Raw genomic sequence first — 21,788 nt, forward strand, 5'->3', positions numbered from 1 at the left:
GTGTGCTTATGATGGTCTCTTCTTTCAGACTTATTATGTAGCCTTTGAAAATGACCTTTAAATAGTGTGGCGCTTGTGAGGGGAGGTAGTTCCTTTGGGAATTGTGATTAGATCCCTCTGCCTCCTCCTTTCTTTATTTAAGCAGGTGACTTGCTGAGTATCTCAAGCCAGAATTGATTGAGGTCATTCCTTGTCAGTGTGTCCTCCCCAAGCAGTCCTTTGTGGTTCAGAACGCAGCCACCGAGAGGATGCCTGCAAAAGGAAGGGCTTCCCTAGCAGGATTACGCTGAGACGTTTGCGACCGCTCTGATGGTATCTGGTGGCTGAGGACTCAATCTTGTGCCCAGCAGGACCGGTCCAAGGACTACTGCCTGTGCCCAGAGGGGGATACCCCTCTGTGGAACGGTGTAAGGACTACTGCCTGTGCCCAGTGGGGGATACCCCTCTGTGGAACAGTCCAGGGACTACTGCCTGTGCCCAGAGGGGGATACTCCATTGGGAGACAGAAAGTCAGGCTATTGAACAGGTTCGTTGTCTCTGGCACATGAACTCAGCTCTGAGTCTTGATTTCCCAATAAGTAGAATAATTTAGACTAGATCAGAGATGGATATGGGGAGCACCGGCAGCCAGGGAGGTGCTCCTGGATCTCAGTGATCTCGCCTCATTCCCAAGATCCTAGAGTAATTCCACTTTGATTGCACTACATAAATACATTCAAGATAAATTTTCCTTTGAAATAGTTTTGAATTTCAAAAGAGAGGGGGGTGAGGGAAAGGGAGAAAAAGAAGAGGAGGAGGAGGGAGGAGGGAGAAAAGAAGGGAGGGAGCAGGTGATTTCCAAGGCCTACCTGCTCTGAAGTTCTCTGAGTTCAAAGCCATAGGGAGAATCATTGTCTTCTTACTGGTGGTTAACAAGGATCCAGTGTGCCTGGTAGCTGGGAGATAACACGGCCTCGGTGCTGGGCTGAGTGTACCATATGGTGACACAGACAAACCAGTCCCAACAAAAAATCCTACCCAGCTGGAGCCCTTCATTCTAGCAGAGCAGCCCAGAACTTTCTGAGAAAAACAATGAAGTAGCGGTTCTCAAAGCTCAGACACACTATAAGGGAAGTGGTGGTGGTGGTGGGTGGTGGTACTATTTGTTTGGTTGTTTGAGGAGGGCCGTGAGTGCTTGAAACAGGATCTCACTATGTTGCCCTGGCTTTTCTGGAACTTTCTATGTAGACCATACTCACAGATGTCTTACCTGACTCTGCCTCCTATGTGCTGGGACCACCATGCCTGGCTTCCACTAGGATATTTTGAAAGAGCAGGTGTTCAAAGATGTGTGGATTAATATCCAGGTCTTCTATTCGGTTTCATTGGTCCTCCTGTCTATTCTTATGCCAATACTGGGCTGTTTTCAATACTGTAGCTCTGTAGTAGAGTTTGAAATCAGGGATTGTGATGCCTCCAGAAGTTTTTTATTGTACAGGATTGTTTTGGCTAGCCTGTGTTTTTTGCTTTTCCATATTAAGTTGAATACCGTTCTTTCAAGGTCTTTGAAGAATTTTGCTGGGATTTTGATGGGCATGTAATGTATTTTGATCACATTCTCCCTGGCACCTTCCTGTTCTCTTCTTTTTCTCAAAAAGTTTCCCCCGGACTGTTTTTTTGTTTTTTAAATCTGATTCTCCATATGAGAGAATGCTCGCATTGTTTGTCTGTGTCTGGCTTGTTTTGTTTAACAGGATGACCCCCAGTTGTTTCTATTTTCCCACAGCAAATGACATAACTGAATGAAACTCCACCGTGTATACATAGCACATTTTCTGTATATTCACCTGTTGATGATGGCTCTGTATCACGGCGGTGAATAGCGCCAGAGTAAGCATGGGCGTGCAGATGTCTGTGCTATGCTAGCTTAGATTCCTTCTTGTATTTGTCCAGGAGTGGTAGGTATATTTGGGCCATGTGGTAATTCTGTTTTTATTTTTGGGGGAAATTCCAAACAACCACTTTCGTAGTGGTTGGGTTGATTACATTCCCCTCAACTATGTATAGTGGTTTAGGACCAAACAATTACCACTGTTAGTAATAACAGAACAATCTCCCAGCATTCCCTGGTAATAACATAAAGGTCATTAAAGCGATATGGACAAATGTCTTAGAACTATTCTCCTAGACCAAGAGAGCTTCAGAAAGACAGCTGAATTGCCTTTTCTACAGTGTCTCAAGTCCTTAACGGTTTCTAGGAGATACTTCACAGCAGAACTCTGTGCCCTTTTAGCATGGTCCCACCCAGTTGACTTTCCTTTGGATTCTTTTACATCATGTAATATGAGAATCAAGTATTTGCCTAAGCCAGTAACAGCCCTCTATCTGCATCTTCACCCACTTAGAAAATGTGTGTGGTGGTCTGTAGAATAGCACCTGAACTCGAGAGCTCTCTTTCCCTCCCTCCCTCCTCCCCCCTCTCCTTTCTCTCCCTCTCTTCTCCCCTAAAGACCAGGTTCATTGTTTATAAAGGAAAAGTGCCTGTATGAGCATTGGCTGGGGGTACCCTAAAGACTCTGAAAGAACCTCCTGGCCACCTCTTTCTCCTCTTTCCAAACAGCTCTCCTTTCTCTCAATGCCCCTCAAAGCTATCCTACCATTTCCCCACAAAGTCTACCCTCACCTAGCATCAGTTCATCCACCTGGGTTTCCACCACTCTCCCAGATAATTCTAGACTGTGGGGACTGTCCTGAGCAAGGTTTCTAGTGTCTGTGGACTTGTCCATTGGATGCAGGTAGCACCCCCTACCCACTGGCCCCCCGTTTTGACAACCAAGACAGTGAAGCCCATTGACCCCGAGTGAGATCCACTGTAGTCATCTTAAAGAATGCTGAGACCTTCGACTGCTGTGGGCCCTGAGAGGAGAGCCACTCCTGCCGTCTCCCTTGGAGGTGTTTGGAGGTATTTCAAGGAGCTGAGTGGGCTCAGCTGTGGGAAAAACAAACACAGCAATTGTTCGGGTCTTTGATGGGGTTGGCGGCCTGATAACATTGTGGTAGTTTCCATTTGTTCTTAGGTTCAGTGGGTGAGGTTTATCTTAACACAGATGGCTAAGGTGGATAGTAGATGGAATTTTCCCTCAGCAAAGTTAGCATGGCTCACGGGGCTTCCCAGCTATTCCTCAGTCAGAAACCCTGAACCTGGCCTGGGCCCCAGCAGACCACAAATTCCAACCGTTACCTTGTAGATCCAAGGGTCCTGGGGAGTACATCTGCTGATCTTTTGTATTAGGATACAACACAGGTGTACTAATACAAAAGACTTTTGTATTAGGATACAACACAGAGATAAAAAGAAGGCTTGAACCCCTCCATATGGCTGTCAGAGTTCACGTATCTCACAATCTGAGTTGACGTGTCAGGGGACCCTCCACAGCCTCTCCCGTCTTCTCTCCTTTCTAGGGTCTCCTGACTCACAGAGCCCTCTAAAACTCAGAGCCTCTGGATCCATCACTTCTCAACGAGTTTAGTCTCAGCTCAAGGGGTTCCAAAATGAACCGGAGGACAAGAAATCTTTCGAGAGACCTGCTTCTCAGAAAGGTCAGGAGGGAGGAGATGGGGATGGAGAGACTACATCTGATGATACATTTCTGTAGTCAAGTGTCTACCATGTGCCAGCCATGGTACCCTAAGCACCAGGCCGTGGTGGGGAGAGAAGGCCATGAGGAGGTAACCACAGCTCCTGAGTCCTCATGAGCTACTGAGGGTTTATGCAGGAGATTATCTCTTGCCCTATTCACATGCTGAGTAATTATTCCTAGCAACATGGTAAACATCCCAGTTTACCAGGCACCCCCCACCCAGGCAGCTCATGAGCTTTGCAATCCTAGAGGAAGTGCATGCATTTTAGGCCAGAACAGCTGTTGTAGGGCCTTATGGATGACATTAGGGTGGAGTAGAGACAGCGTTCATTAAGGCGGGAGCGCCATTTGCAAAAGTCAAGGTGGGCCCTTGTACAACCAGCTTGTTTCTGAGAAGAGTTTCATTAAGCTAAGCATTGAGCTGATGAACAAATGGAGACTAAGTCAAGAGCGCTGTGTTGACCCAAACATAACTGACCACTTAGGGACTTTTTGATATCGTGTACTAATTAAATCTTGTGTGAGCCATTTTAAACTGGATTTTTTTTTTTGTCCCTCAAATCACAACAACCCAAAACAGAGATTGATATCAAGAAAAGGATGCTGCCATGAACAAGCCTCAAAGGTGGGATCAGTTGAGAAGAGAGGTTCAGACCAGTGCAGCGAGGAAAGTGGTTATGCTGGGACCAAGACCTTCTGCTCATAGAGCTAACGCTATGAGGCCATGAATAGTCCCCAGATTCTCCAGTTATGAGGATTTGACCCAGGGCCTTGGGAATGCTAGGCAAGGTGCTCGACCGTTTGTGCTAATTTGACTGAATTAAAAGGTGTCCAGAACTGGTGTCTGTGGGGTGTTTCCAGAGAAGATTGGCATGTAAGACAATGACGGGGCGGGGGCTGACCTGAATATTAGTGACCCCGTTTAGTTGGCTAGGGGCTTGGGCTGAATAAAGCTGGGTGAGAAGGAAGCCAGGGTCATATATCTTTTTTCCTTTGAGTGAGTATGACAAACTATCTGATAGACAGTTTCTGAGGGAATAGCTCCTGGTGGGGGGAGCAGGTGGCTGGGATTCCTCACGCTGTAGCTGACTGGAAAGCAGAGAATACGGGTTAGAACCGTGGTGGGTAGGACCTGCAAAGGCCCCAACCTTTGAGACCTAGTTTCTGCAGCCAAAGCCCTTCCTCCTAAAGGCTCCATGACCCTCAAAATAGGTACCCCATGTTGGGGCCCAAGGATTCAAAATATGAGCTGGTGGGGGACATTTCAAACTATGACAGAGTCCAGAGCGTGAGGAGATTTTTGTTTGTCTATTTGTTTGCTGTCGGGCGGTTTCATTTGTTTGTTTTAGCTTCTGGAGATCTATCCAGGGCCTTATGACCGTCAGACAAGTGTCTTACTTTTGAGAACCACTCCCAGCCCCGGTGTGGACATCTCACAGGAGAGACTCAGAATATGGGCTGTTGCCAGCAGTCTTGGTAAAGAAGTGGGGGCATTGCCTCGATTTACCACATTCAACCTCACCCTAGACTTAAATAAGTATGACCAAAAATTATCAGGTGGCTAAGAGAAAGGAGAGATTAGCTGGGCAAAGAAAGCAGTTCTTTTTTTTTTCTTTCTTTTTTTTTTTTAAATGTGTTTCTTGGTAGCATTTTCTTTGAAAACTTTCTATTTATCATTCTGGTGGCGGTGGGTCCATGTCACAGTATGCAGTGGAGGTCAGAAGGCAGCTTCATTTCTGTTGCCGTGACAGATACGAGGACAAGCAGTTGCACGCGGGGGAAGGGTTGATCCCAGCTTACACTTCCAGCTTCCCGTCCTTGAGGGGCCGTCCAGGCAGGAACTCAAGCAGCCAGGCACACTTAGTCCACAGTCAAGAGCAGTGCAGAGAAGAAAGAATGCACCCAGGCTCCCCGCCCGCTCGGCTAGCTTCCTCCTTTCTATAGTCCAGCAACCGTTGCCTAGGAAACAGTGCTGCCCACAGTGGGCCAGGTCCTCCTACATTGATCAGCAGTGCAAACCCTTTAGACACACACGCCCATAGGCTAACCTGATCTCGCCAATGCCTCATTCAGGCTCTCTTCACGGGAGACTCCAAATTGTGGCAAGTTGACACTGAAAACTGAGCCACCACATCCGGGTTTAGAGGATTAAGCTCAGAGGTTGTAAGGCTGGTGGCCAGTGCCTTTACCCAGAGTCACCTGACCAATGTGACAATCGTTTCTTTAAGTGTGCTGAGTGAAAACGTTGGCATACTTAGCCCTTGGCTCATCTTCCGTTGCCATGGGGCTGGACCAATCTAACTCATCCACAGCCATCAGCACACTACTTCTCCTCTGTCCAGGTAGGAATGGAAGGGTTAAGACCTCCAGCACAGGACAGCACACCTGGCGTTGGAAAGTCCCCAGTAGATGCCGAATGACAGATTCCAGTCTGCCATCTGTAGCCCTCCATCCCTTGGACGGAGAGACCTCCCCAGTGTCCACTGAGGGATGAACAGTCAGACATCACCTAAACACTTTCTCCTTCACCTGTCTGTTGCAGGAGATGGAGCACATGTCTCCCAGGCTGAAAACCTTCCTCTCTGAACCCATTGGGGAGAAGGATGTGGCCTGGGTGGATGGAATCAGCTATGAGCTTGCCATCAATTTGGTCACCAAAGGTTTCGACAAGGTGCGCTGTTTTTCCTTCTCTAACTCTTCTTCTTAGAGTTGTCTTTCCCTAGCCAGATGGCAGCTCCTGCCACATGTCCCAGTGAGAAGCCATCAGAGAAAAAAAAAAAAGCTGCCACTTGGCAGGGTGCCAAGGGCTTCACCGCCACTGACCTCATGTGCTTAGGAGCCTCCCAGGCTTGTGGATGATGGCAAATAGAATAGTCTCTGTGCAGAGCGTCAAAGGCTGATGGGATCAGCTCAGTATTCAAACACTCAGGACTTGATAGAGACAGGCCTGCTACTGAAGTCCGGGACAGAACTGTCAGGACCAATGGTGAGTGTGCTCTCCACCTCCAGAAAAGGGCCCGTGGTTTTTTGCTTGCCTTTATAAGGGCACCAGCATGCCAATGGTATGTTGAGAGCCAGCAGCCTGGGTGCTCCACCTGGATAAGGAGATAAGAGTTATTCTAAGATTCATTCCGAGCCCAAGAATGGCTTCAGTGATGGCCAATGGGATTGGGATGGATTACTTACTTTCCATTTCTGTAACAAAATACTTGACTCTGTGAACTTTATAAAGAAAGGATTTCTGCTTAGCTAAAAGTTTTATAGATTAAAAATCCACTATGGGGTGACCTTATGTGTTTGGCCTCTGGTGAGGACCCTCCCAGCCACATTACAGCCTGACAGGATGGCAGGAGCTGGTGTGAGGAGATCACAGGGTGAACTAGGAAGCCAGAGGGTGTAAAAGGACCCTCGAAGGACATTTGCTAAGCATGTCCTCGGCTGCAAGCTATATCCCCAAGGCCCTATTCATGCCCTTTTTATACAAATCGCTTTCTTAAGAACTAATCAGGATCCCATGATGCTCTCTTCCAAGAGCAATGCCATTAACATAATGACCAAGTTACTAATATAACAAAAGCATTAGAGTCCAGGAACTGTTGTCTGTGTATATGTGGCTGGCATTATATTTGTTTTGTGCCCAAATCCTAGCACCTGGGCCCATGGCTTCTGACTAACACGCTACACTGTGTCTGTTATTACATGTTGTGAACTCAACCCCCTTACTTAGCTAAGTGGAGATCCACTTTGTGGTACTATCAGAGTAGAGCCACATGGCTGAGGGGGCTTGATGCTTGCTTCCCTGATAGAGGGGGAGGACCATTCTCAAGCAGCTAAGCAAAGGAGGCAAGTCTGACTAGGGGGAGAACTTTTTAATTAAATATCTTTTCCTTTAAAGAAATGATCGTTCTTTTCAATTTTTTTTGCATTACTTATTTTTTCTCCTGGTTGTGGCCAAATACCTAATACAAAGGAAGGTTTATTTGGGCTCACAGTTGAAAGCCATACAGTCATTATGATGGGGAAGGCGCAGTCCCTGACATCGCCAGGAAGCAGGGGAAGGAGAATGCCAACGCTCATCTGGCTTTCCCCTTTGCCCTCTTTCACTCTGCCTGGGTCTCCATCCATAGGATGACGCAATTCACATTCAGGGTGGGTTGCCCAGCATTCAGTTAATTCTCTCCTAAAACAGCTTCGCAGACAAGCTCGGAGGGGATTTCGGACAGTGACGCTTAAGCAACACGTTCCTCTACCGTGTGTAGTACACACAGTATGAAGTGTGCCCAGTACATTCGCACATAGACAGATATGCTCATGTGCCCACACCTAGGTCCAGGGACTCTGAACACTTGCCAACTCCCAGCCGGCCTCCAAGACCTCCCAGCTAGAGCGAATCCCCAAAGATGCCCATTGTTCTGTTATCTACGTTTCTATAATTGTAAATTTCTCTTTATTGTTCCTTTATGCTCACTATTTTTTGTTTTGTTTTGTTTTTCAAGACAGGGGTTCTCTGTAGCCTTGGAGCCTGTCCTAGAACTAGCTCTTGTAGACCAGGCTGGCCTCGAACTCATAGAGATCCGCCTGCCTCTGCCTCCCGAGTGCTGGGATTAAAGGCGTGCGCCTCCACCACCTGGCTAATGTTCACTATTTTAAAAATACTCTTATTGAGGTATAATTGTGTACAGCGATTTTATCTTTTTGTCACATAGTTCTATGACTTTGGTTTGTTTCGTTCTTTTGAGATAGGGTCTTGCGGGTCTTGCTGTGGGATTCAGGCTGGCCTGAAAGTCACTGTGTAGTCTAGGCTGGCTTCAGACTTCTACCTCATTCTCCTGTACATTACAGACATGTGCCGCTACACCCAGCAGTTCTGTGCACTAAAAAGGCATGGCCAGGTCGCCTTGGAAAAGAGCGGCCTCAACTCCCCAGCCATTTCCTGTGCCTTGAAACTCAACATCCTCTTCCCTGCCAACTTCTGCTTTGTTTTGTGGCCCTGTAGCTTGGCCCTCTCTGCCTCAACTCTATTCGAAGTAAGGATTAGAAGTACAGAGACAGATGTGGAATGTTGGAATGAGGGAATAAATGGACATTTTTCAGTTTGACTCTGGTCTGCACACACAGGACTACAGGGAGTACTATGGACATCTTGGTCCACAGACAAGAGATGTCTCAATGCTCATGACCAGCTGACCAGCATAGTGTCCAGCATTCCAGTCAAGGCCCTGGGCATTCCCAGAGCTACTGACTCCTGACACTGAGAGGCGCTGGTAATTGTCGGCCTTTGTTTTGAGTTTCTTTACCTTGAAAGGTCAGTGCAAATGGAGGCCTAACAGATGTGGCTTGCCCAGCACCTGAGAGGACCTGGGTTCCTTATCCGACACCACATTAAGATATAACACAACACAAATAAAGTGATAAAATCAGGCAAAATAAAAATGCAGAGCAGAGGCTTTGGCAGTTGGCTCTCCGAGGTCCCCAGTGGGAAAGAGAATGGCCCTACTCATTTTACTGTCAAAAACAATACAAGAAGATTCATGCACTTATACCCAGCAGGAAGGGCTTAGATTAAGAAGATTTGGTAGTTATATTCCACATCAGCTCCTGAGACCCATCAAACCCTGCCTGGGCCCATCAGAGTACCCAGGAAGATGCACAGGTGTGTCACCTACAAGACGAACAAATGCATCAGGATACTGATGGGTCTGTGGGCACAGTCAGAATGGCAGCATCCAGATAAGCAGATCCCATAAGGCAGGGATTTCAGGGCTAGTTGATAAAAATGCAGCCCATGGGGGTATTCATTTTCTGCCCACAGGGGAGCTGTATACACGGAGGTCTTTCAGGGCCTCATCCCATCCTCTGTCTTTACCAGCCTCTGTTGTACGGCCATCATTTTCTTCCTCTTCTCTCCCTAGACTAAGTTCTTATCTTTGCCCTAAACAAACGTTGCCTCAGGGGCCACACTTGTTCGTAAAACATTCTCGGCATTTCCCTAGCTGACTCTCTCAGCTCATACCTGCTTGCCTCGGCTCTTTACTTGGCCACCAGCTCTCTCCAAAGCTACCAGGCTGCTGAATGCAGAGAGCAAGAAGTCATTAATAAGACAGCAAGGATGCCCTCACACATCTATCTCTCTGGGGGTGTGGCCTGAATTGGGCAGATATCTTCCCTCTTACCAGTCCTAATGCCTTCTCCCCTGCCCCAGTGCTGAGCTTCCATCTCTTTAGCAGATGGCTAGCCATGAAGAAGGGGGATGTGTGTCTCCTCTATCCCCCAGAACCTTGACTACAGAAGACAGACTACTGGTCTACCCCTCATGGTTAAACCATGATTTTTAAAACTCTTAATTCATAGGGTGGAGGACTGTGTGTTTGTAGTCTCAGTGAGCTGGGAGACGGAGACAAGAGAGTTATTTCAGCATATAAATTCAAGACCAGCCTGTGCAACACAGTGAAGCCTGACTTCAGAAAGAAAACATGGGCTAGCTGGGGAAAGGGCTGAAAAGGTAAATTATTTGCCATGCCTGAACTCATGCAAAGCCTAGTATATTGGCGTATGTCTATAATACATACAGACAGCAAGTTGGGGGGCAGAAACAGGAGTCACCTGTCTTACACAGTGGCAAACAAGACTCTGTCTCAAACTGGAGGGCAATGATTGACACCTGAGGTTGTCCTTTGACCTCCACACATGTGTGCTATAGTACATAGGTGCCCACACGCACACCCTCTACACCAGCTTGCTCTCTCTTGCTCTTTCTCTCTCTCCGCCTTTCTTCCTCCTTTCTCTCTCACACAAGTTTTTTCTTTATAAAGAAAGCATTAACTATTGACTCACCTGAACCTTTTCAAGGGACTCAGAGACCAAAAAATATGTGGCAAGTCGTTCTGGTTTCTCAGCACCTGCTGTTGACTGGGGAAACCAGCTTTGGCCTGAGGACCTAAATGCAAAATGGTAGCTACTGATCCTCTGTCTGCTAAGACCTTGTCTGCATGGAGATGAGTTAAAAACATCAAACATGCTCTTTGATGCTAAAGTCTTCCCCTAAGAAGGAATGTGAAATGTCTCATAACATTTTTTATTGATTACATACTGAAATAATATTTTTGAAAATATGGAAGAAAACAAAGTATATTATCAGAATGCATTTCATCTTTTTTTTTCTTCTCCCTTAGTCCTTCTATGGCCCCTAGGAGATTAAAATTACTTATGTGGCTGGCTCCTTTACTATTTCTCCTAAACAATACTGGTCAAATTTAAACGTGGCAAGAGAGCTGCTAGGTAGAAAGGGACACTGTGAGTGGAAAACCCATCACACACATGGGGTCGGACCTGTCACAGCCAGGATGGAGCTATGTCTCCTGACCCACTGTCTCCCACACATAGTCAGACTGTGAGCATGAGCATCTATGAACCCACCCTCTTCCAACCTGGGGTCCTTCAAATGGCCAATCTCATCCCAAAGTCACTTTGTTGTAATATGAAGAGAGGCCAGAAGGCTGAACTCAGGACCAGGAGACGCCAGGACTTCCAGTTGCTGCCTTGTTCATGTCCCCAGGTTTCTGCTGAGAAACCCAATTTCTCCTGTCCTCTGCTGACACTGGGCCCTACCATCTGACATATGAACCTTGCAAGGGACCAGTCATTTAAGTTTGGACATTACTCTGCATAGCATGGTGAGATAAAATACAAGGAATCCATTGAAAGCTGAATTTTTAAAATAAATAAATAATGTAACAATATGAGCATGTCAGCACTCGGGAGGCAGAGACAGGCGGATCTCTGTGAGTTCGAGGCCAGCCTGGTATACAAGAGCTAGTTCCAGGACAGGAACCAAAAGCTACGGAGAAACCCTGTCTCGAAAATCAAAAAAAAAAAAAAAACCAACAACAACAACAATATGAGCATGTCTTGGGAGCATAGAGAAGAGATAGTAGGGCCAGAACCTGCTATGGATTGAGCACTCACACCAAAGGCTCAGTACTTTAAGCCTGGAGTGACCAAGAAAGAGCAGGTTTGCAAGGTCGCTCCTAGATTTGTCTGCTGAAGACCCAAGCATGCATACTTGTTGAAATGAAACCAGAAAGGTCATACAGTCACAACAGTGCCTTGCAACAATGGGAGGCACACTGGTGTACCGGGGCTCGGGAACTGTTGGTCGAGGGCAAAGGAATTTGCTAGGAGCCTGATCATAAGAGAACCCATGATAGCTCATCTCAGTCTGACAAGGCCAGGTACCATGATGAAGGTTCAACATTTCAATGAGTACTGATTAGGGCCAGCTACCTAGTGTGCAGGGCCCAGCACAGAATGACAAGATGAGACCTTTTGTTTACATGTATTAAGGCTTAGCACTTCCCAGTCTGGGCTAAGATCAAGTGTAAATGTATTAAGACAGCCTAGCCTTAAAAGGGGTCTATGGATGTTCTTTGGGCAGGATCCCAGGCAACTCCATGGATCAGCCTCTGTGCAGATCCAAATAGCTGCAGTTTAACCAGGTACCAGTCATAAGAGACCAGGTCACACAGCGTGGGGGAAGACCCTGGCAGAGTTTCCCTGTGTGGACTTGGAGCTGAGAGCAAGTCTGCCTTTGAGTTACCATCTGTTACTCCCAGGCTGTGGCATGGCCCCTGGCCAGGGTGATAGAGGTAGAGAGTCCTGCCTGGAGTGTCTGTGTTTCTGTCCCACCCTCCTTACCTCATGGTTTCTGGTTAGGGGTTCATTTTCTGGAGGTAGCGGGGAAACCAAGAAGGCATTGGACAGGGGCCACAACAAGAGCCATGGACTCCCCCTTCACTCAGGAGCAATATTAAGTTCTCCAGGATAAAGTAAGGCAGTCCATCTCTGTGCTCTCTGGAAGATGCCAGCGTGGGACTCCAGGGAAAGCCCAGAAGGAGGGAGGCTCAGATTGCAACTTGGCTCCGAGACCCTTCTGCCTGCCCCGTTCCTGGAAAGCTTGCCTGGGCCCTGCCTGCCACGCATTCCTGGGCTTCCTGGCTGCTGAGCCCTGCAGGCTGCAAAGGCTCTGATTACCACACCAGCTGAGGCCGCAGCCAGCCTCAGAAACAGGCAGGGGATGTCTTTACCTCCAGACTAGACTACAGATGTCTGGGATATGGAAGAGCAGGGTGGGCAGAGGAGGGAGTCTCAACTTCTCAGGAGTTCCTTATTTGGGACACCATCTAAAGAATAGGTGGGCAGGGCACCCATGAGGATCAAATGGGTTGGTTTAAGAGGGTGGCTTGCCAAAGGGCTCAGAAGTATCTCTAGTTGTTTGTCATTCTTCCTCCTGGCTCTGAGGACCTAATCAAGGGCCTTGTGCTTTCGAGGGAGCTGAGCCCCTAAGCCCTACAGCATGTCATGACAAATCTCATGGATGTTTCTCCCTGTGTGAGCTCTAAGTGCACCCTGTAAGGCTCACCTAGGCACACCAACAAATGCAGCACAGGCCTCAGTGAACGCTTAGTGAACGCCAGTGCTTCAAAATACTGACTTAAACCCACCTCAGCAAAATCCACCAGTGAAAACGGGAGGATACTAATAAAAAAGGAGATCATGCTAAGACGCTGGGTTTTGGTTTTCTATTTTTAAAATAAAGCTGTGCCTTAAAAATCACTCCAAGTCCAGAGCTCCTTTCTCTTTTCAACTACTGGCCAGTATCTAAAATTAAACCCTGGGCGGGGGAGCTCAGTGGTAGATTGTTCGTCTAGTGTGTGCAAAGCCCTGGGTTTAATCCAGCTCACTACAAATAATAAAGTAAAGCCTACACACTATAATGCTCAAGCACCTTGTGACTAGGCTTCAGCTTTTATTTGATTTCATACACACACACACACACACACACATCCACAGCACACACACATTCCCTTTGATTATTATGAAATATGCTTTGTTTTATGTAATGAAAAGTCAACACACAGCCAACAGTAGGTTTTCCTGGGAAGGGCCCAGAACTTGGAGGTGTGGATGGAAGCTAACTCTCCTTCACTCTAGACTAGAGAGCCCTTGAGCCAGGCCCCAGTGATGGATACATACTGTGACCTGAAATCTAGCCTCTGCCGTACAGTGGTTATCTCCAGTCATGGCTCTATTCCCCTGTTCCTTGCTAATAACAGGAAGATGTGAAGATGTCAGGGGAAAGTAGGCAGAAAATTCCTGACGGCGAAATTGCTATAGAACCAGGAAGCAGGGTGGACTTAATGTATATGCCTTATATGTGTCTTGACATTTTTCCTTTCTGGGGTGTGTGTGTATGTTTGCGTGTGTGTGTGATGTGTGTTACATACACATGGGTGTGGAGTAGGATGTCAGCTGCTCTGCTCCACCATTCTCTAACTTTCCTGAGACAGGGTTTTCACTGACTCTGTAGCTAGGCAGTTGGCCAGCAGGCCCCAGCAATCTCTGACCACACAGTGCTAGAGTTAGAGGTACATGCACAACCACAGCCAGCTTTTTATGGAGGTACTCAGGACTTGAACTCAGGTCCTCGTGCTTGCAGAGAAAACGTTCTTACTCACTGAGCCATTTCCCCGGTCTTTAATTTTTTCTAAATTAAGTTTTAGAGTTAGCACACAAAGTAAGGGCTTCTGTGGTGACATTTCTGTACATCTGTGCCATTATACTTTGCTCATGTGTTTTTTTTTTAATCCACAGACATTCTCGGGAATTATATTATCAGGAGTTTCCAGAGAAACAGGACCGGGAGACTATATATAATTATTAGAGGAGATTTGTTTATTATCTATTTTCACACAATTAGAGCCTCCACCTTGGCTGTCCATAGGCTGGAAAGACAGGGAAATTGGGAGCTTGTATCTCAGTCTGTGAGGCGGAAAAGCTCATTCAAAGAGAAAAAGAGGCCAGTGATACAGCTCCAGTTTGAGGCTTGGGAAGGGGGTTCAAGGTTAAGCATGATTTACATCGTAGGTGCTATTCCCATGGGGATGGCTCTCCTCGGCATTTGTGTCTTCCCCTACCTTCCCATTTGACACCCTCGTGGGCAGGGCAGGGCAGCCCTGTGCCTCTGGCCCTGCAAATCTCCTTTCCACTGAGTTACTAAGATCACACAGGTAGTTTGCAAAGCCAACTGGATGCTACCCGGTCCTTCACCTGCCAGCCTCACCTGCAGTTCTAGAGTGAGGAAGATTTCCCAGCAATATCTGGAAATCCTTATGATTGCTCTGTCTTGGAAACTGGGGAAGGGGCTACTGGCATCCTGGGGATAGCATGGAGGCTGTTAAATGTCCTGCAGTGCACAGGACAGTTCCCATGACGCAGAACCATCCAGCATACCAGTAGTGTTGAGGTTGAGGCGCCCTATATTCCAGCTGTTGAGAAAGCAGTGGGCTAGGGAGTCACACTCTAGCTTGGCTTTTGTGTGTTTTGAAGAAGGAACTACTTGAACAGCAGATGTAGCTCATTGGTAAAGTACTTGCCTAGCACACACAAGACACTGGGTTTAGTCCCCAGTGCACACATATACACACGCCACCACCACCACCGAAGGAGAGATTAAATGACAGGCCTAAAAGTAGCTCAGAGGTATGTTAGTCACCTACCCATTATCCCCCCAAAACAGTTTTTGACCCGACCTCATCTGGGAGCCTATTAGAAATGGGGAGTCTCGAACCCTGCCCTAGTTTTAGATACTGAGTCAGAACCTTCTCTTTTACAAAATCCCAGAGAATTTTTTCAAGTTTGAGGACAAGGCCTAGTGGTCACTGCAGGACGACAGACCTTGGCCCAGGTCTGAGAGACACATGTAATTAACTTGACCTCACCTTTCCCCAGGGTTTGTCAGGAGTTGACCTGACAACCAACCCCTCTCATCTGACCCACACCCCAACCTTTGGTTGTCAACCGAGTACCATTGGTGGCGGGAGGGCAGGCACTTCCGAGTGGGATTCTGATAACCCCATCTTTCTCCCACACGTTCTTCTTCCCAGGCCTATATCCTGCTGGGACAGTTCCTTCTCATGCACAAGAATGAGGCAGAGTTCCAGAGGTGGCTCATTTGTTGCTGTGGGGCCACAGAGAATGAAGCCCGCCAAAGCACCACCTGCCTGAAGAAGTGGTGTTCCTACTTCCTGTAAACACCCGGGGCCTGGCCGCTCTACCCCAAATAAACGACACAGTCACCGCCTACACCCAGGATCCAAATTGTCGCTTGTGTTTCTAATTTCCTTATCATTTGTGTATGAGTGTTTGAGTGTGTGTATGTGTGTGTGATGGATACCTGTTGGGAGAAGTGCTGATTGACCCCAGAAGTTGACACAGCTGTCTCCTCCTATTGCTTTCCACCCTTAGGCTTTCAGACAAGGCTCTTACTGCACTTGGAGCTCACTAATTTGGCAAGGCTAGCGGGCCATCAAGGATGAGGAATCCTCTTGTCTCTGGACATGTGCCGCCATACTGGATTTCACTGGATGTGGGTGCCATGGATCCAAAACCAGGGCCTCTCTCATGTTTGCGTGGTATCGTAGTTAGAGTTTCTATTGCTGTGAAGACACACCATGACCACAGCAACTTTTATAAAGGACTGGCTTACAGTTTCAGAGGTTTAGTCCATTATCATCATGGTTCCCGTGGTCACTGTGTACATGGTAACACGCAGGCAGACGTGGTGCTGGAGAGGTAGCTGAGAGTTCTACATCTGCATCAGCAGACATCAGGAAGAGAATGTCACGCTGGGCATGGCTTGAGCATGAGAGACCTCAAAGCTGGCCTTCATTGACACTTCCTCCAACACAGCTCCTAATAGTGCTACTCCCTATGGGACTATGGGGGACATTTTTATTCAGACTACCACACGTGACACTTTCCTGATTGAATCATCTCCCCAACTTTTACACGCTTACACACACTTACACACACATACACACACACTTTAATTTTTTTAATATTTACTTTTTTTTAATTTTTGAGACGAGTCTCCCTCGTTTAGAACTCATTATGTAGCCTCAGCTGGCCTCTAGCTGCTGAGCTGTGAGTACAGGCATGAGCCGCCATATGTATTTTCCTTAAAGATGCATGAGCATCACAAGGGTTTATGAATGTAATAAAACAAGAAAACCCAAATTCACATTGAAACACACCAGGAAAGCTCCATCACTCGCTTCAGATGACATAAAGCCAAATCGAGCGCTCCAAAACTTACGTGACCTATGCATAGTTTTAAAAATGAACATTGAAGTTTCAGTTGGTGTCTTAGCCGCTGCCTATTGCTGCTATATAGCAAGTTACCCCAGTACACGGCAGCTTAAAACAAACACCAATTCTGCTACCGGCGGAGTAAGCTGGCAACCAGAATCTTGAACGGGGTGGGAGGGGTGGCAACATTTTTGTTCCCAGAGCCCCCACAAAGGGGAAAGGAGGCCGACAAGTCCCAAAAGCTGACCTGGCATGCTTGCGGTGGCACACCTGCCCTGCACACCGTGATATAACAATACCAGTTTTAAAACTCTGAAATACTTCAAACTTGGATTTCTCCTTCCGGAATATTCCAGATTGAGGGGCTTCAAATGAGCAATCAGCAAATAGTCTTAAATCTGAATTCTAAAATTGGAAACACCATTTCGGACTTCTCAGCCTATGTACAAGGTCCTAAGGGATAGGACCCTGAAGGTGACTCAGCTGGTTTGGTCACATGCGGTCATCGACTGTTAGCTTGGGTAGTAGCTTCCTCTAAGACGAGGGTGGAGGAGCCATCTCTAAGGAGGCTCCTTCTCATGGCTGTTGGCTGGAGGCCTCCATTCCTCATTGCTGGGCCTTCCACAGGGCTGCTCATGGTACAGCCTGTGAAGACAGGAGAGAGGGAACACAGAGGCAGAGACAATACCACCCTGCTTCCTGTTACCTACCCTCTGACTCATGCTCCGTCTCTTCTGCCCGATTTCAGGGTCTAGATTTTAGAAACAAGTCATTAAGCATCCCGGGAGCCATCCCTCTTCCTTGAGACAGCAAAGAAGGCAGACATGTTTGTAAGGCTATCGCTGTGGAGGATTTTAGGTACAACTCCACACAGTGAAGCTTGTCTTTTAGAACGGTCCTGCCTCTCCGTAAACATCCCCTCCCCCACTCCCAGTTCCTGGTAGCTACAAGATGATTTTCTGTCAAAGTTTTGGCTTTTCTAGAAATTCATGTAAATGGAATAACACGGTGTGTAGCCTTTTCAGGCTGGCTTTTTAAATTCAGCATAATTCAGCTGATGCTAATCTGCTACACGGGCTTTTGAAACTGAAAGGTTTTAACTCAACGTTGTCGATGCCTTTTCCTGCTGGCACTTACTCTTCCAATAAAGTTCAACAGTTTCTCCTAGGACATAGGCTCTCTGGCTGCAGGAGCAGTCTACAGAGATAGAAGAAGGAAGAGTACAGTCAACAACCAGAGGGACCCGTGGATGGATGAAGTCAGTGGAAAACAGTGTCCTTGTCGTCTGGACAGGGCAGCTGTGCGACAGGCACCCCAGTAGGGCCAAACTCCACTTATCCAAAGTAGCCATTTTCTCTCTGATGCCCTGCATCTACACCCTTCTCTTCCCACTTCACACCCTGCAGAGAGTGACTCCTGGGATCCCTCCTGTCTTAGCGTTCTTTTTTTTTTATTAATTTATTTATTTATTAAAGATTTCTGTCTCTTCCCCGCCACCGCCTCCCATTTCCCTCCCCCTCCCCCAGTCAAGTCCCCCTCCCTCGTCAGCCCAAAGAGCAATCAGGGTTCCCTGCCCTGTACAACATCTTGACAAATGCAGCTTAAGAGAGGAAGGGTTTATTTGGCCTACAGGTCCAGATGACCGTTTATCTGGAAGGTTCGCAGCTGAAGCAGGGGCGTGAGCTGCTTACATTGCCCCCTCAGTCAAGGAGAGAACAATGTATACATGTAGCTTCCTCTCTCCACTTAAACAGTCTAGGATCCCAGCCAGGGAATGCGGCCACCCACAGTGGGCAGGTCTTCCCATCTCAATGAACACAAGAAAATCCTCCACAGGCATTCCCAGCAGCCCATCTGGCAGTGAGTCTGGCTTCTGTTGGGTTGACACAATTCACCCATCATCCCTCCTTTCTCCCCTGTGCATCCCAAAATATTGAAATTTAGTGTGTGAGTCTGCTTCTCAGAGAAGCCAACCTAAGACAAGAGTGTTGGCAATTAGCTTTATTTTGTCAAGAAAAGTAGAACTAAAAAAAAAAAATACTGAATCTTGCTGAATTCCTTTCATCATTAGACATAGTGATACATTTCTAAATCAAGGTCTTACAGACACAAGGATGGAGTTCAATGGTGGAGTATTTGCCTAGTGTGCATGAGACCTTGGTTTGAGGCCAAGCAAGAAAATTTATTTTCTTGGTTAAAAACTCAAAGTGTTGGGGAGCAATAACTCAGCTGTTAAGAGCACTTCTTCCAGAGGTCCAGGTTCGAGTCCTAGCACCCCCATGGCACCATCTGTACTCCAGTCCCAGGGGATTCAGTGCCCTCTCTGGCCACTCTAGGCAGCAGTCGTGTATGTGGTGCATGTATTTACATGCAAGCAAAAACACTCATACATGTAAAAAAAAAGATTGAAAAGTTCAAATTATGATGTGGAGGAATAGTATCATTGGGTTTCAACTCCAGTTTTTAATGATTGATGCGGCGAATTCCCACTATAAAAGTAAAAAGAAATATATTTAATTTCTTCCCCAATTCATTTTAATTGGTTTTATTGATACTTCCAATTTCTTTAAGTTTTATAACATTTACAGTCTTCCCATAAGCATAATCGCTTGTATATTTCAGCACTTGTCAATTTTTGTTAGTGCCAGAATTTTCAAGGTCACAACTTTGTCATCCCAAATTCTTTGATGCTCTTCTGAGCTGTCCCATATCAGCCAGCTCAGGCAGAGCTGTACTGTTACAATCACCTCAAGAGTGACTTGGCCAGCAAAGATTGGCTTCTCTTTCATGTTATAAGTCTGTTACATGTCATCAGGAGAGCGGCCCCCATCATCACTCTGTGACTTAGGTGGTTGGAGATCCCTTCTTTAGGCATGCTCTTGCATGATAACCACAACAGAAAGGATAAAAGAGAGGCCAGGGTAAAGCCTCTCCCGGGAAGTTGTACATCCTACACGTACTCATATCTCATGGTCCAAACGAAGCATGATTAATTAAAACTCAGAGAAATTGGGGTTCAACCTGAAGATCTGAAAAGCAAAGCAGCCAGTCACTGGCTCTTACCTCGACCTCAGTCCAAAAATGGCGATCCTGCCTCCAAGAATCTTAGAATGAGACTGTGTGTTGAGAGTTGTTTCCTCCTGTTTTATAATCCCCTCTAGGGCTGGGATTAAAGGTATGCACCACCCAGTTTCTATAGCAACTAGTATGGCTACTGGGATTAAAGGTGTGTGTTACCATTATCTGGTTTGTAAGGCTGACCAGTGGGGCTGTTTTACTCTCAGATATTCACACACACTTTATTTATTAAAATACAATTTAAATGCCACTACACCCAAAGCAGCTCATATACCCCCCCACACACCTCTAAAGAAAAGATAGGTCTTTTCTGAATTCAGAAGAAATGGGAAGGCTTAAAGATCACACTCATCAAGACTGATATCAATTAAGCTCTTTATATTTTTCCCAGAATGTCTCACTGATGACCTTTCTGACCTCATATGTTGGGATATATCAACAAGAGCCTGCCCACTCCAGTGTCTCTTCCTTTGTTTTCCCCACGGAGAAAATAGGAGTTAAGCAGCTTTGCCTTCTGAGACCCCAGGGACTGACCACGCAGTCAGCCATGCCCATCCTTGGAATAATTCCCCAGTAATGGTCATGTATTTAGAAGTCACTCATTTGGAAGACAGGAGCTGATTGACTCCAAAGGAAAAGAAACGGTGGTTGTACCTCAGTCTATTTCCACTTCCCCCAACACTGCTGAAATCCATCCCTTGAACCAGCAATATCTAGAATCATATAGGGGTGGTAGGGAGATGAGAAGCCTAAAGAATATGAGGTCATCAAAACTAGAGGGCTTCTACAGAGGGACCCTATATAGTGAAGGCAAGAGGGGCTCCTTCCTGTATAACATGATTTGTAAGATAGCAGAGTGAATAATAAGATTCCCCAAACCTTATTCAAGGCAAGGAATTTCCTTCATCTCTAATTCATTATCTTGTACTGATTTTCTCGTCTTCTTTGTAGATAAAATCAATGGCCTACATTCTTCAGCAAAAGTATCCAGTCTTCACTTTTATTAGAAGCCTGCCTTTGTCACGTAATCTTGCAATCCCATCTAGAGGATTCTCTTGCACTAATGTCCACTCTCTTGTACCCCTACAGACACCCAGAGAAGAACTATTGCCTTAAGTAAGAATTGGTTCTTTGTCCTGGGCCACAGAATGAATCTCAGGTGGGTCTGAGCTTACCCTAACACTTAGCAAGGACCAAAGGCCTACCAGGCTGCAGCAGCTACCCATGTAGTCCTATGTGGACCAGTCAACCCTTCACTGGCTCACAGATGAATCAAGGCTTGCGATTTATGGCAGCTGGTGTTTGGGGCAGTTGGCTCTGCAGCAATGTCCAACTGACACCTTCCTTCTAGTCCAGAACGATTGAGTCTACCCTGCCAAAGTCCAAACACACCTTCACCTGAAGAGTCCAGGGCCGGGCAAAGAATACTGTTTTCAGAGCTAGTAGGATACGGCTCTGAGTTCTGCCACTGCTGACCACCGCCTCGTTCCAGGAGAATTACTCAACTTCACTGAACCTCAGGTTCCTCCTCCCCAAACTAAGGGCAAGACTGTGGTGTTTTCTTTACTCTTTCCCCTTGTTGGAATGCCAAAATGTAGTTGTTTGTTTTTACTTTTTTTTTAAACTCTTGTTTTTCGGAAGGACCCACCACCCAACTCCCAACTAAGTATACACAGAGTCTTATTCTTACGTATCAATGCCCGGCCTTAGCTTGGCTTGTTTCTAGCCAGCTTTTCTTAACTTAAATTATTCCATCTACCTTTTGCCTCTGGACTTTTATCTTTATCCTATATATCTTTCTTTTCTTCTTACCCCACGATTTGCTGGGTGACTGGCCCCTAGAGTCCTCTTCCTTTTGCTCCTCTCTCTCTCTTTCCTCCCAGATCTCTCCTCCTATTCTCTCTGCCTGCCAGCCCTGCCTTTCCTTTCTCCTGCCTTGCTATT

The 21,788-nt window shown here is 46.7% G+C and overlaps 1 protein-coding gene across 1 annotated transcript; it reads left to right on the top strand.

The window, feature by feature from the left end:
• Positions 1 to 6,165: 6,165 nt before the first annotated feature.
• Positions 6,166 to 15,709, top strand: Banf2 (BANF family member 2). The gene is made up of 2 exons (XM_075963843.1): positions 6,166 to 6,291; positions 15,563 to 15,709. The coding sequence occupies exons 1-2, from the start codon at positions 6,166 to 6,168 to the stop codon at positions 15,707 to 15,709; spliced, it is 273 nt and encodes a 90-aa protein (XP_075819958.1).
• Positions 15,710 to 21,788: the final 6,079 nt, after the last annotated feature.

Source organism: Microtus pennsylvanicus, chromosome 2, assembly GCF_037038515.1.
Source record: "Microtus pennsylvanicus isolate mMicPen1 chromosome 2, mMicPen1.hap1, whole genome shotgun sequence".
Lineage (NCBI taxonomy): Eukaryota > Metazoa > Chordata > Mammalia > Rodentia > Cricetidae > Microtus > Microtus pennsylvanicus.